General features: G+C 38.7%; 1 protein-coding gene across 1 annotated transcript in view; it reads right to left on the bottom strand.

Moving 5' to 3' along the window:
- Positions 1-240: 240 nt before the first annotated feature.
- Positions 241-15,601, bottom strand: part of LOC150109733 (fasciclin-1-like) — a 100,345-nt gene continuing 84,984 nt past the window's right edge. The window contains exons 10-12 of the mRNA XM_090403135.1: positions 13,878-14,049; positions 12,431-12,539; positions 241-2,913 (exon numbers count right to left, since the gene is read on the bottom strand). Of these exons, the coding sequence (XP_090259261.1) occupies positions 2,723-2,913; positions 12,431-12,539; positions 13,878-14,049 (472 nt within the window). The 3' untranslated portion in view covers positions 241-2,722. The remainder of the gene's footprint in view (positions 2,914-12,430; positions 12,540-13,877; positions 14,050-15,601) is intronic.

The following is a 15,601-nucleotide window of genomic DNA, read 5'->3' as shown; positions in this document are numbered from 1 at the left end:
AAATGTCGTTTAAGTTTTAAAACTTTAATAATAAAGGAAACCTTTTGACTCTTTGTTTTTGTAAATAAAGGAAACATTCTTTGGACAACATTATGGTTTGCCTTTTTTAAGCTTCTTCGTTTCTCAATAGCAGGCAGCCTTTATCACTGACTGCTCGGGTGGGGGGGGGGCGCTGTTCCAAGAAACTGTGTACGTGTTTGGTGTGTATATGCACAAGTAACTCACTCAGAAGACAATGCAGACACTGCACAGGATCCATTTTATTCTCTTTCCGTACATACATCTCGAATGACCCTCAGTGACACCCACGTACATCTGTCGCATTCCTCTCCATCGCCGTCACCAGAAAGCCGTTACCGTGGAAACAGTTTCTTTCTCGTGACGCTGCACTCTGGGTAGAGTTTCAGCTAATCGGTGGAAAATTGGCGTAAAAGATGAATTTCATTACGGGCCGTTTCCTAGGTTACGAAGGCATCTCAGTCGAGTTTGTCTAAACAGTTTCTAGATCGCCATGGTAACAGCGATAAAAAATACCAGTCTAATGCACAGAACTTGCGGGACACGAAGTTGGAAGTACACACGTTACAAGCGTGCTTGTTCGGTATGTGAAGGCGCTAACCGCCAGCCCCTTCTCGCCCTCCCCTACCACCAGTTGCGGATCCCCAGAAATGACAGCCCTATTAGCTGCCTCTTAAGTTACAATTAATCTCAATTTGTACTAATACAATTCTACAGTAGGCTTGGCGAATTTGGACTCACTAAGAAGCAAGGCAGTCCTGCACTAATTGGGGCCTCCTTCCGACTCGATCAGATCCAATTCTGGTAACTTAGACTGGTATTTCTGCACGGACTGAACAGCCAAATTCAAAAGATTTAACCAGAATCCAAGAGAGAAATGAAAAACAAACACTAAAACAATCGAGACTGCACTACGGATTCTTTAATATTAAAGAGTTTCTTAATTCATCTGCTGGAGTTAATGAGTTGCAAACCATTTAAAACTAACATCATAAAAATATGGAATGTACGTCAGACTGTCGGACATCTACAAAGAGGAAATCACTGTCATAGATATCGACTTGGTTCTCTATTTGATCACTAGGCGAAGACATAAACAAAGATACGATTCCAGCTTGAATGAAGTGGTCTACTCCAACTGATCCTTAGGGGATGATTTATCACAATTATCCCTTAAAGTAGACGGTACACTTCTGACACTAAATAATATTTAGAATAATTAAAATACCCGAATCACCAGGTCATGCGATGTTGAAGATTCTCCGCGTACAATACATACGCGGGCGAATCCCTTTAATGATCAAAGCATGCGTGACAGACAGCGAGAAGAGCAGCTGCAATACAGGGGTTGCCAGACTACCGCTTCAGTGTATGTCCTCCAGATGTCGCTAGTGCTGAAGTTCACTTAAGCTGACGTGAGGCTCGAAATATGAGAAATGCAAATAATAAACTAATTATGAGCTAGCGGAGGATATAATACTCGATGCTGACGCCAGGGGGGAAACGCAAGGCTGGAAAATGATGGCTGCGATGCCAAAAGAGAGTCATAAACGAGGTGAAGGATCGGAGCTTTTGGATTACGATGTGCTGAGGTCAAATCATGCCAATTATCATTGCGTGTGAGTAATTTTGCCAACGTGCGACAAGGGCCTTCTTCAAGGGGCCCACATGGAGATTCGCTACTTCCACCAGCGACTTGAAATTCTCATCAAAACTGTGCATTTGTTTTCGTCCCTCTTTCCCCACCCCCCCTTCTCACTATTCTCGAAATCGAGTCTTGCGGTTTCTAACCTTACTGGACAAAGACTAGGTAGCTCGTATGCTGATGAAGTTGGACTGAAGATGGCGCTGCTGAGCGCCTCTGTAAATGATGAAGCGCTAAAGGTGACCTTGGTTAAAGGAATGAATATCACGTGCTTTTGCTTCCTACCTTAGTCACACACACAGGAAGAGACGCTTCTTGATAAACACTCATAGAGGAAGAGCTTTCTAGAGGAAGTCAAAATGAGAAGCAAACACGAAAAAACGCATCGAAGTTCACATAAAGGTGAGAGTTCATGAACGGATGAAACCTACTCGACAGGAACTGGAAATTATCGATTCAATCACACACAACTATCAGCTTTATTAAAGAGGATAACCCGCAAATCTCCCCACCACCCTCAGGGAACAAATGCTACGCTTCAGTAACAACAAAACGAACAAAATCTCTCGCAACATATTACAGCATATATTTATATATATTTATTTATATATATATTCATTTATTTATATGTATTTATAGTCTCCAGCTAGGCAGAGGAAGTGAGAAAGATAGATAGATTGGAGGAGGAGGAATAACGTGGGGTTGATTCAGAATAGAATTGGCAGTGGAGCACAGCTGACTCAGAGCGTAAAATCCTCTACGCCAACAATGAAAAGCCGCAAAAAGGTGAAAGGAATTATGGGTACCGTGGAAGTAGGTCTAACGTCATCGTTCGTTCTTCCTTCGTTTAATTTTCGTGTTTCGTCGCTAGAGGGCGCAAAAATCTTTATTAGTACTTTTTTTTTCCACGTGTGCTTGTGCAGCGTTCCTTGCGAGTGCGAGGCTGTCTGGAGGGACCTCCCGCTGATCGAGGGGACGCCTTATTAACGATGCTTCCAGAGGTGATGATGATGATGAGTGAGTTGGAAAGAAAGAAAAGAAAAGCGGCAGCTAGTGAAACTACAGCATCCACTTCGCTGTCGCCAGAGCTAGAAACGCCAAGGAAGGAGACAGTCCCGAAGCTCCTGATTTTGTGAGATCCCGTGGTTTCATCATGACCCGGTCGATGACGTGAATGATGCCGTTAGTGGCTTCGACGTCGGGGCGGATGATGCTTGCTTTTTCGCCTTCCCACATTATATTGAGCGCATCTGAAAGACACAAAAGAAGGAACTGTTTCATATTTCTCTCCTTCAATTCATTACAATGCAAATATTAACATTCACTTCACAGAAATAAGTAAGATGTATAAGTAAGAAGGTCGTAAGATGTATTTTGGAATATCTTCTCCGTTATTTCTCTATAATTGTCCACCGGGGTCACTAATTTGGCCGAAAAAATTATCTGTTGAGAAACAACAAAAAATCATGGCCCGATATTTTTAAGCGGTTCTGCTATAAAAACAAATTTAAATAAGAAATATATATATTTCTTATTTAAATTAAGGGGATATTAAATCCCACGTTGTTTTAAAACTAGGTACTACGTACTAGGACTACTTGCATTAGCTCACGCTAGTAATCGCCGATACTTTTATATAGTTTACTATACTCGGCATGAAACTCTCTGATTCCAATCTTTGAGGTTCTTATTCGGTTTTAAAACAATGGGGGATTTAATATCCCCTTAATTTAAATAATGTTTTTATCGACGAAATGAAGCCTATTGGCTCTTTATATTTATGTAGCTTAATGGGTGCACCTTTTGGACAACTCGTAGAGCAGAGTATATAAGTTCTTTTCGCTATACCCTTTGGTATTAATTTGGTCTACCTACTCACTGATGAAGCCTCAAAAAAGGCTGAAACCGGTGGGGAGCTATTATGAGTTCGCTCTCTTAAGGTTTTTGCCTTAAGGGAGCAATTTGAGTCTCCGGGGAAAGTGTTTTCCGGCACGGCCCAGTGAGGGGCTTTGTCGGTGATTGCTCTTCTTCAGAATATGAGCGGTTCTGCTCTGTGGTGGTGGTGGTGGGTGGAAGGCCATCACTGAGTGGAGCCAACGCTGAGATGGACGGTCTTTCGCCCACGATTGAGTGGCCTAGGGATCGTCCGAATTTTTAGAGACGGCTTTACTTATTCATAAGGCTGAAACCGATCTGGGTAGTGACCTCCCACCATAATGTAATAACAGCATACATTTCCTAGGAAATGTGTTTTTACATTATGGAAAATACCAAGAATAACGATCAGTACTTTACCACCTTTGCTGCGAGTTGTACTACGTAGTAGTTGTACTACAACTACTTGCATTAGCTCACGCTAGTAATCGTCGATACTTTTATAATTTTTTTATACTATATTCGGCATGAAACTCTCTGATTCCAATCTTTGAGTTTCTTATTCTGTTTTAAAACAATGTGGGATTTAATATTCCCTTAATTTAAATAATGTTTATATCGCCGAAATGAAGCCTATTAACTCTTTATATTTATGTAAATTAATTTCTTATTTTTACTGCAATGTTCTCTACTCGAGTGCGGTGCGCATGTTCATACTTAGTACGCAAATACTTGACGACCATCGAAAATTCAAGTGTAATTTCTATATTGGGACAGGGTTCGAGGTTATATCGTAGTGTGTAGTGTTCGTGCAAGCTCCTGATGAGATAAGTATTATTTTCAGTTATCGTTGATAAAATTACTTAATATTGCGTAGTTTTGTTTGCCTTGCGTATTTTAGTGCGTCTGTTTGTGTGTTTTTGGTGTGTTATAACTTATTATTTGATAAAACACGTTGCAATAATTATGGCATCTGTACGAAGGAAAATGGCGGCCAGTAATGATGGTTCGCCATCTTTATCAAAGAACGGTAGTATAAAAGAAATGAGACAGTGTACTAGCTGTGAAATGTACGCTTTGCGGAGTGCGGTCAGAGTGTGGATAGATGATAATAAAGGATTGAATGTGTATAGAAAATGTAGGGAGAATGAGGAATTGAAGTGTATTTCGGATCGTAAGTGTGATAATTTTGTCAAACTTCAGAATGATGAAAATAGCGATATGACAAGAAACGGCAAGGTTGTACATGAGAATTATGAGAGTGTGAATGTAGAAAGTGTGAATGATAGTATTAATGGTTTCTCAGAGAATAAAAAAGATGAGATAGATGCATTGAGTGAGATCGCGTTGTTGAATGGTGCGATAGAAAGGGCAAAACAGCAGCTAGAGTGCATGAACAAAAGTCGACTGAATGAACCAACCAGTAATAAAAGGTATGACAGGAAAAATAGGCGTATGAATGTGAACATGAACAAAATGAAGGATAGAGTGCTGTATGGAGACTCGTTAGTACGAGGTGTGTTAGTAGAGGATTTGAAAAAATCGTACCAACCTGGTGCGACCATAAAGGATGTAACTGAGTCTATTAGAGAGCAAAAGGAAAGGGTGAAAGAAATGATTGTTGTGGCAGGTACGAATGATTTGAAAGGAGATAAAATGGAAATGATAGAAGACCTGAATGAATTGTTTGAGGTAGCAAAAGAAAAGAGTGAGAGAGTTAGAATGATTAGTCTTTTGCCACGGTATGACAGTGAAATGTTTAAAAGGAGGGCCATAATTGCGAATGCCTTTATGGGTGGGTTATGTATGACGAGTGGTGTGGAGTGAGTTTGATGGGCGAAAGGATCTATATAAGATGGATGGCTTGCATTTGAATGGTTACGGTGTAAGAAGACTTGAGAAAGTGTTGCTGAATGTAGTGGATGTGCAAATTCAGGGAAACTAGATTTGTTAAGGGGGGGTGAGTAGATATACAGTCCTTAGGGAGGCAGTCGAATGTAAGAATGAATATAATATGCTAGAGCAAATAAGGACAACAAACCAGAGTGGGATAGTTATATAAGACATCAAGGTATGGTTGGGGCTAATGGAGGTCTTAAATTCATGTACACTAATACTAGGAGTATTAGGAACAAGAAGGAAGAGTTTTTGGCCATGGTTGGCACTTCCAGACCACAGGTTATTGCTATTAGTGAAACATGGCTGACTGTAGATGATATAGCTAGTGGGATGGAATGTGATGGGTATAGTGTGTTCAGGAATGACAGAGAGAATAAAATGGGGGGAGGAGTATTGTTGATGATAGCTCATGAGGTACAGCCAAGGAGAATAGAAGGTGAATTTCAGGATAGAGAAAAGAGCACATTTGAGGCCATTTGGTGTGAGATTGTGGCTAGCAGAATTAAATATACAATTGGGTGCTGCTATAGACCAGGTGATGGAAAAGATGGTGATGACAGTATGCACAAGCAACTAGAAGAAATGAGTGGAAGGAGGGTGATTATTATGGGAGATTTCAACTACAGTCGCATTGATTGGAGTGAGGAGAGGACACACGGGAGGAAGGAATTGGATTGTATGCGGTTATTAAGGGATAACTATCTGCGACAGCATGCAATGGAAAATACTAGGGGTCAGAGAGTGCTTGACCTAGTAATTATATCTGAGGATTTGGCTGTAACGAATATGACCACATTGCCACCAATCGGTGAGAGTGATCATACGGTCTTGACTTGGGAGGTGGCTAAAGGTGTGGAATTTACAATTAAGACAGGGTACATGTGGAATTATCAGGCTGGAAAGTATGACAAGCTTAGGAGTTTGATTGGTTCAGTGCCATGGCATATACAACTGCAAGGGCTAGAATTTGATAGTGCATGGGAGGTGGTTAAGAAGTGTTTGCAGGAGGCATTGGCTGACTGTATACCTAGAGTCCGAATAATAAATCAAGTAGGGGTTAAATGGATGAATAACACCATTAAGCTTGAGCTGCAAAAAAAGAAACAACTATGGAGGAAATTTAAGGAGAAAGGTGACCGGCAGGCACATGGACAGTATAAAGCGCGGGCCAGAAGGGTAACGAGTGTGGTAAGAAAAGCAAAAAAGGATTACGAAAGAACATTGGCCATGCAGGCTAAAGAGAATCCTAAACAGTTTTTTCGATATGTTGCAAGTAAAAGGAAAAATGTATATGGCAGAATGATTTTATAGAATGCCGATGGTAGGGAGGTAACTGAATCAGTTGATATAGTTGAGTTACTGAGTAAGCACTTTGCAAGAATATATCATCCAGGTGGTGACATTGCAGAAATGAATGAACCAGTAGATTATACAGGAATTGTGGTGAATGAAGTGAAGGTGAGTAGTCTATTGCATAACCTCAATGTCAATACATCTGTGGGATTGGATGGTATACCAGCTCGTGTAGTATGAGAAGCAGCTAAAGAATTGTCAGTACCCTTGACCATTTTGTTTAATTTGAATCTCGGGTCTGGGTTAGTCCCGAGGGGGTGGAAAGAGGGGAAAATAGTTCCACTGCATAAAGATGGTTCCAAGACTGCTGTTGTAAATTACCGACCGATTAGCATTTCAGGAATTGTTGTCAAGGTCTTAGAGAAATTAGTCAAGAAAAGAATACAGGATTGGATAGATGAAAATGGGATATTGTATGGGGGACAACATGGTTTTGTGAAGGGTAGATCATGCCTCAGTAACTTGCTCACGTTTTATAACACAGTGACGGCTGAACTGGATAGGGGTAATGGGTTTACAGTGATACTACTGGACCTTGCCAAGGCCTTTGACAGGATACCACATGGAACCCTAATCAGTAAACTGGAGCAGATGGGGATAGATATAAGGTTGGTAAGATGGATAGGAGGGTGGTTGAAGGAGAGATACCAGAGAGTGGTTTATTCAGGAGTGGAGTCAAAAAGACGTCTTGTGACCAGTGGAGTGCCGCAGGGCTCTGTTCTTGGACCACTGCTTTTCAATTTGTTCATCAATGATATAGTCAAAGATTTGAGAGGAAGTGTTCACTTGTTTGCTGATGATGCAAAGTTGGGTAGAGCAATTGTGAGTGCACAGGATGTCAAAATTTTACAGGATGATTTGGATAGTTTGGAGAACTGGGCTAGGAAAAATGGATGTCAGTTTAATGTGACAAAGTGTAAGGTTATGCACTTTGGGGTGAAACGAATAGCAGCAGTATATCGCATTGGTGGAACCGTACTCCAGAAGATTGATGAGGCCAGGGATTTGGGAGTGCTGGTGGATAGGGAGTTGAAGTTTAGGGGGCACATTGCAAAAGCGACTAAAACAGCTCACCAAATCACTTGGCTTATGAAAAATACTTTAACATGCAGAGACAAACAAGTTGTTGTTCCTCTGTATCGAGCCTTGATAAGACCCCATCTGGACTTCTGTGCCCAGTTATGGGCACCAGGGTTTCTTCGTGATGTGGAGGAAGTGGAGAGGGTCCAGAGACGAGTGACCAAGATGATAGCAGGTCTGCGGAATGAACCTTATGAGAATAGGTTGAAGAATTGTGGGTTGCAGAAATTGGACGATAAGCGAAGGAGAGGTGATATGATTGAGACATTCAAATTACTGAAGGGTTTTATAAGATTGATCCAGAAGATATTTTTGAAAATATGACTGGTGGTGGAAGGACTAGGGGCCATGCATGGAAGCTGGGCAAGAGCGTGGTTGACAAGGGTGTTAGAGCTAGGTTTTTTACTTGGAGAGTGGTGAATGAGTGGAATAAGCTTCCAGAGTCTGTTGTGGGTGCTACGACCGTGAATGAGTTCAAGGCAAGATATGATAGATACTGTGTGAATGTTGAATAGTTGTTCCAGACATGATGTTAGGGCCTCCCTCGATGAGTCTGTCGACTCCTTGGAGTTTCCCGGAACAATAATAATAATAATAATAATAATAATAATAATAATAATAATAATAATAATAATAATAATGTGATAATGTACAGAAATTATTCTTTGTATCTATCACTCCGACATTTTCTACAATTAGTGATGCTATCTTACTTTTAGATGTAAATAGTAAACAATGGACTGCAAACGGGGTGTAAGTATTACACTTTGCGCAAGGGATCTCTTTTATATTGCGACTGGGATTATTACACTGGGGTTTGAAGATCCCCTAACAATAACCCGGCAATGATAAACCACTGTAATAGCAATAACTAATAATTAATACATTACTTCAAATACAAGACTTGAAACAGTAAGGAATGATATACACTAAGTTGAAATTAGTATTAGGATTTCACTTGGTTTTAAAACAAATTTACTGATGTGTATATTAATGTCATTTCAAGCAGCCTGTATTGCCACAAGGATAACAGAGAACGTACGTATAACACATCCAGAGTGGAATTTGCATCTGTACAACAATGTCAATGGACAGGAAAAGAACTTATGAACTGCGAACGAGGTCTTAATAAGATATATATATATATATATATATATATATATATATATATATATATATATATATATATATATATATATATATATATATATATATATATATGTTAAAGATACCAAGCAATTTTAAACCTGGTTTTACTCCATTTCCCAAGTAAGCAAACAGACTAAAAGTCAAGTTTGCGCCTGCAATTGATGCAAGTCTAACTGATCCCACAGGTAGTGCAGGACCAGGGCAACTCGTGGCAAAGGTGGAACAAGCTCCGATCACTAATCTTAATATTTACCCTTAATGCCAAAACACATCTCCAAGAAGGGGATGTATGATGTTTTGTATTAAAGGCAAGGGGCCACTACCCAGACCGGTTTCGACCTTTAATCTTCGACCTTTACCCGGTCTGGGTATTGGCCCCTTGCCTTTAATACAAAACATCATACATCCCCTTCGTGGAGATGTGTTTTGGCATTAAGGGTAAATATTAAGATTAGTGATCGGAGCTTGTTCCACCTTTGCCACGAGTTGCCCTGGTCCTGCACTACCTGTGGGATCAGTTAGACTTGCATCAATTGCAGGCGCAAACTTGACTTTTAGTCTGTTTGCTTACTTGGGAAATGGAGTAAAACCAGGTTTAAAATTGCTTGGTATCTTTAACATATTTATACCCAAGGTAAAAATACTTTCTACATATATATATATATATATATATATATATATATGGTCTTATATATATATATATATATATATATATATATATATATATATAAGACCAGTCTGACACGCTTGGAGAACCATGGCTGGCAGTGGTTTGCAATTCTTAGGGAAATTAGAAACGAATGCCTTTATTCTAGTTAGAATTATTTTTGTTATTCGGTCGAAGCAGATGTTTGGATGAGAAGAACAGAAAGAGTAATAGGATCATGGAAAGAATTAATTCTATTGTTGTAATGCCATATGATTCAGTCTCAATGGGCGAAGGATTGTCCGCAGAAAAGGAAGCGTGGACTTAGTCATGGTGGGAGCTCCCAAGAGGAGAGCTGGTTAAGGTGTTGGTAGAATGGGATGGATGGTCTGGTATTCTGATAGGTAGATGAACTATCCATGTCAGGACGTTGCTGGCAGCGAATATAGGTATCTTTCTCACCTTAATCTTTGAAGTTAGAGAAGGGAAATAAGTCAATCTTTTTCTTACGAATAGCCATAGTTTATGTGATTTTCAGTGTTGTGGAAAAGATGGCATCGCCACTCAGAAAGGAACTAAGTAAAATTTTCTGTGAAATTTAGAAAGGAAATATTTATATCCTAAATTCAGTAAGCAAGAATATCACAAGCCACATTCAATGACAGAAAAGATTATGAATAAAACTGGCAATGTATCACCTTGGATTGAAGACTTCTCTGAAGTGAAAAACAGAAAGAATGACATCCCTTGAATCAGGAGGTAAGCGAGAAATACTTGACATAATTGTGTAAAATGCATTGATAATAAATAGTGCATCTCTGTACGAAAGTATCTGCCACCAGGTTTTGTTGAGGTAAACACAGAAGCTCAGCAGTGGACCTTAAAAATACTGGTATCGCTGTAGAGTAAGCTAATTCATGTTTACAAGAGAAAATCATGGATTCAAAAATAAGTCACAAATGATTTACAGAAATCGAATTGCACCATGAAGTGGGGTTAATAAGATCAGAAATATGAAATTAAGTAGTTCCCATAATGTCTTTTTTACTCAGTTTTCAATAGTAAAAACGCCCTTCGTTTTTTCCCAAAATATTCTGATTATTCGAAGAATGGCAGGTATCCAGAAAATTCGCCAAGAACAGTTCATCGTACGACAATTTATCAAACGACAATTTACCGAAAGTCAATTTATCGAAAAAACAGTTACTTGAATAAACAGTTAATCGAAAAACAGTTCATTGAACAACAGGTAATCGAAAAAGCAATTAATTGAATGGCAATTAATCGAAAACATAATTTATCGAAATGCAATTCTCGAAAACCAACAATCCATCGAAAAATCAAAATTTGCAGAAATTACAAATCATCGAATGAACAGTTCATCGAAAAAAGATTGATCGAGCATGTAAAGTGAAGTGTATTTTGTAAAACGAACTGCCATTTTAATTGGATCAAATTATTATTATTATTATTCCCCTCATCCTCCTCTCCACCAAACCAAATGGTTGGTCTGGTAGCAATTCTGTTTTACTAGGGAATAATTAGAGAACAAGACGGTTTCCCATTGTCTGCCTTATCAGGTAAGTGTTTAATGTCCGGAGATTGTGTGTGTGTGTGTTCATGGGGACGGCTTGCGGAAAGGAACGCCCCAGTTTCCAGGAGTAAAACCCTGCCATCGAGATCAGATAACTCACCTTCAGTTGAAGAGGACCGATAAAAATGCTTTGCCTCATGCACGGGATTCGAACTCAGGTCTATCTAACTAAAGGGCTTCGTTTATACCGACTGAATTATGGAGACTCGATTATTATTATTATTAGTAGTAATAGTAGAATTAGTATGGTGACGTCTGTACCCACACCTGTTATATGGAATAAATTTTATTAAGATTTGGTATTTGAACCTTTTACAAAAATTTGTCGAACTGACCGTTCCAGTTTTCAGTTCAACTATATTGGGGACTACAAAGGGACAACATGTCAACATTCATATTGCAATAAGTCTCTGACTTAGTGGGAATACGCGCAAATGTCGGAATTTGTAAAACACGCAAGAAGTCTGTGGTTCAGTTTTTGTTCCAACAGGATCACTTTTATTAGAAAATTTTGGTAAAGAAATTTCGAAATGATGTTAATAATTCCGTTGTAGCTGAATGAATTTTAAGGAAATGTTAAAATTCAGATCTATATTAATTATTGTCAGTTTTGATTTCATTCTGGTCATTTTTGTTCTGAAAAAATTAGGTGGAAGAAACTTTTTTGTCTGGAGATAAATCGCTATCTACACATTGAAGTGGTAGGTACGCTTACATAATAATGTTTTTTTTTTTTTTTTTAATAATTATTATTTCTCGGTAACCATCTACACATGTTGTCTACGTCTTGAATGACGTTAATTCTTCTTGCTGAACACTTTAAAACAATAGTTTTCAAGAAAATGAATCTTTCGATAAATGAAAGAATTCATCGAAAAATTATCAGTAACTTGTTTTTCCGATCAATTGCATTTGCTAGGAATTGTCGCACGATGAGCTGTCGTTCGACGAATTGTTTATTCGATGAATTTCCATTCGTTAAATTGCTGTTCGATTAATTGTTTATTCGACAAATTGCTCTTTCGATGAATTGTCGTTCGGTAAAGTGGCTTTCGATGAATTTCCGTACAACAGAATGACGAACGGTTCCTGCTAAAGCAGATGTCGAGAACGGAGGTAATTGTACACGTTGAATTTCTTAGCCAAATTTAAACTCTTTGTAAGCACTTACTCGTTCCTCGCAATATCTTGAAAATTCCATGGATCGTCTGAATTTCGGATACCTTTTCCAAAGCATCAGAAGAATATACTTTTCCGATCACCAAATGACGATTTAGAATCTTAAAAAAAAAAAGAAAAGAGTCACCATTAAAAAATGTTGAAGATGTAGAATGTCTTGATAATTCATTTGCTTTCGGACCACGTGGTCGGAACTCTCCGTTAAATTTCGGAATCATTCGTATCTTAAATTGTAACGGTCCCCAACTATTATTCCGCCACACGTGAGAAAAAAAAAAAGAACCCTCTTCATGTGGATGCTGAAAAACAAATCTCTTCCCAACAGAAACGATTTCGTTCGTTCAGTTGGGAAGAGATTTTTTTTTTAAACTGATAATTTGAATTTCAAAAATTTTGTTTCTAAAATGCATTTAATTTTGCATTTAAAATTGGCTTCCAAATTGCGTCTTCCTAAGAGAGGGCAAGTAGGTGTTAGTATCATTTTCAAAGCGGATACTGGAAGTTTGGGGAACATTGCTCTAAATGATTCTCGAATTACAGAAACAGTGCACGAAACTTCTCCTGCAATTTATTAATATTCTGATTGTGGTCGTAAACTCATACTTAGCGCTACAGTTTCATCTCCAAGTATTACAAGAATAGCTCGAAAATTAAAATAAAATTAAGTTCTTGTTTAATATCCTAAAGTACGACTAAGAATGCATTCCTTACTTCTGATTCAGAGGAACAAACGAACACAGGCATTTAGGTTTATTATATATTGTTCGCCATCATTTCTCATTATCGTTATTTACAGAATAATCACCAACTTTCGGCATGCTTTGTCTAATTTATAATAATAACGTATTTGGGGGAAAATGCTGAATAACCATGTTAGTACACATCTCATCTGCATTTGCAAATAGCCATACGTGAAGGTTCTTTTTTTTTTTTTTTTATTTTTTTATTCCAAAACTGCTTACAGTTTAGAATTAGAAATAGCAGAAACATAGCGGTCTTTTAAACTCATTCCAAAGTAGTTATAATCACGCGAGGATCCAGTTTTTAAGACTCGCAAAGCCATTCTCTTCTAATTTTAGTTCTAATTACCACCGCAGCGAAGGAAGAAAGCGCTGTAAGTTTCCGAAAGCCAGGCTCGTGCTACTGGAAACAAACATTTCTCCCAGCTTCGGTTCGTGCATTGACGTCATTCAGTTAAAATGTCGACTTTCAGTTAAGCTTTTAATAATGAGCAGATTAAGGAAAAGTTTTTCACACTTTGTTAACAAGTTTTAAGCAGCAGTTTGTAAGTTGAATAAACAGCGTTTTATTTAATAATACCAAGATGGCGTTTCTTAAACAGCGGCACAAATTCTTCACTGTTGAAGTTTAAAACAGTTATTCTTAAGAATTAATCTAAATAACAATTGGCACATTTTGGGGTGAAGGAATGAACATACCTTCTTCACGTGATAGCCGTACAGCCCCATATGCAACTGCTTGTGTTCTGTTGGCATCTCGAGTTGCAATTTTTCCCAAGCTTGTCTGCTGGGGACGAAATAAGTGAAGTTCTTGTCGTTGTCGTTCAGGATTTCGTTCCAATCATCTTGCTGACCAAGTTGGAATGTAGGCCTGAAAGAGAAAATAAATAAATAAGGAAATAAACTTTTGTTTTTCACAAATCAGCAGAATTTAACTTAATAAATTTTATTTTATTTATTTATTCTTAAAGTGAGGACCAAGCAACTGTTGGTTATTGTTCTGTCACGTACAACACTCAATTACGTTGACGCATTCGCATACAGCGCCGAATGCTAATTTTATAGAAATCATTGATTGTGTTAACCCTCTTGAATTGCAAGAATTATTTTCGCTTTGAAATGTGCCACTGTTGTTCGAAATATCAACCCGTTGCAATCCAACGATTTAAGAAAGAGAAAAACGGACCTTTCTATGTCCTCTCACATCTTCAGACTAGCGGCTTCCTTTTTCCGGTACATGGTACCAGGAGATGCTGCTAAATATCTCAAATGAGTGTTGATTTTACTGTTCGTCCTCTATCCTTATCGATCAGCCTTCGTACTTTCCGATTCTATGGAGAAAAATGCAACAGCATTTTGTTTTAAGATTCTCTAGACGTATTTAATCAACTTTTGCGGGAAAATAGCATTTCTCTCTATTCCATTTTCGCTGTTAACAAACTACAGAAACTTTCTACTTTATTTTCGCGTTTACCAACAATGGTGGAGAGTTAAAATGACTGCCTCAAGATGCGTCACTTCCTGTCATGTGATCGTCTGTGGATCATGCTTTGTTCCTCGTGATTATAATGAGAAACAGAAGGAGTAAACCACACTGTAAAAGTTTTCTTGGTTAAGAATGTCGCAAGTTAAGTTAAACAAATAGCAGATCTTTTCTTACTTCTCGTTGTGTGTGTGTGCGCGCGCGCGATTCATTTGCTGCTTCCGTTTTCAAGCAGCAAATTTTCTGCAACCACTCATACTTGCATATTCACACTCTGATCTGGACTTTGTGCTCTGTCCAAGATAAATACCCTCTTCACGTAGACAATTGGGGGTGGGTTGGGGAAGATTCTCAAACTATTTTCCTTATCAGCACTGTCAGGATGAACAGCCGTAGGTCGATAGGTCGATGTGACGGCTGTCGTTAAACTGTAACAAATCGAGCCGATGGGCTAAACAGACAGGCTTCACTCTCGTTTCAGAGGTGCTGGCTACTCTGCCAAGAGCGTAAATCGATTCGCTGGGGAGAGGAAGGGAGAAAGGCTGTTTCACAAAGCCTTTTAGTCTCTTTCGAGTTATCTGCTGGCAAAAGTAGCGCGAGAAACGCAGCTTCAGTCCAAAATTCGTATTTGAATTCGGAGTTTACAGCAGTTGCCAAAATCTCCCTGAAAGATGCTGGCCAGGATGATGACAGAATTTATTTTCGTCCATCAGGGCAGCATTAGTCGCAAGTATGCTTTAACAGGAGAACTTCGGAACACATGATAGGAATTATTTTAGCCAAGAGCGGGAAACGCACACAAACACGTAAAAGAGATGAACAGCACGACCGAAAAAAAAAATGAAATAACAACACAAGTTGCAGACTAAAATTCGATTACCCTATGATTTAATAAAACATGCTGAGCCCGATTGATCAATTCAGTGCTGCAAAACAAAAT

Source organism: Typopeltis vanoorti, chromosome 2 (assembly GCF_054136105.1).
Source record: "Typopeltis vanoorti isolate ZY-2024b chromosome 2, IOZ_Tvanoo_1.0, whole genome shotgun sequence".
Taxonomy (NCBI): Eukaryota; Metazoa; Arthropoda; class Arachnida; order Uropygi; family Thelyphonidae; genus Typopeltis; species Typopeltis vanoorti.
The sequence above is the reverse complement of the archived record's forward strand: the minus strand, read 5'-3'. Positions and strand labels throughout refer to the sequence as shown.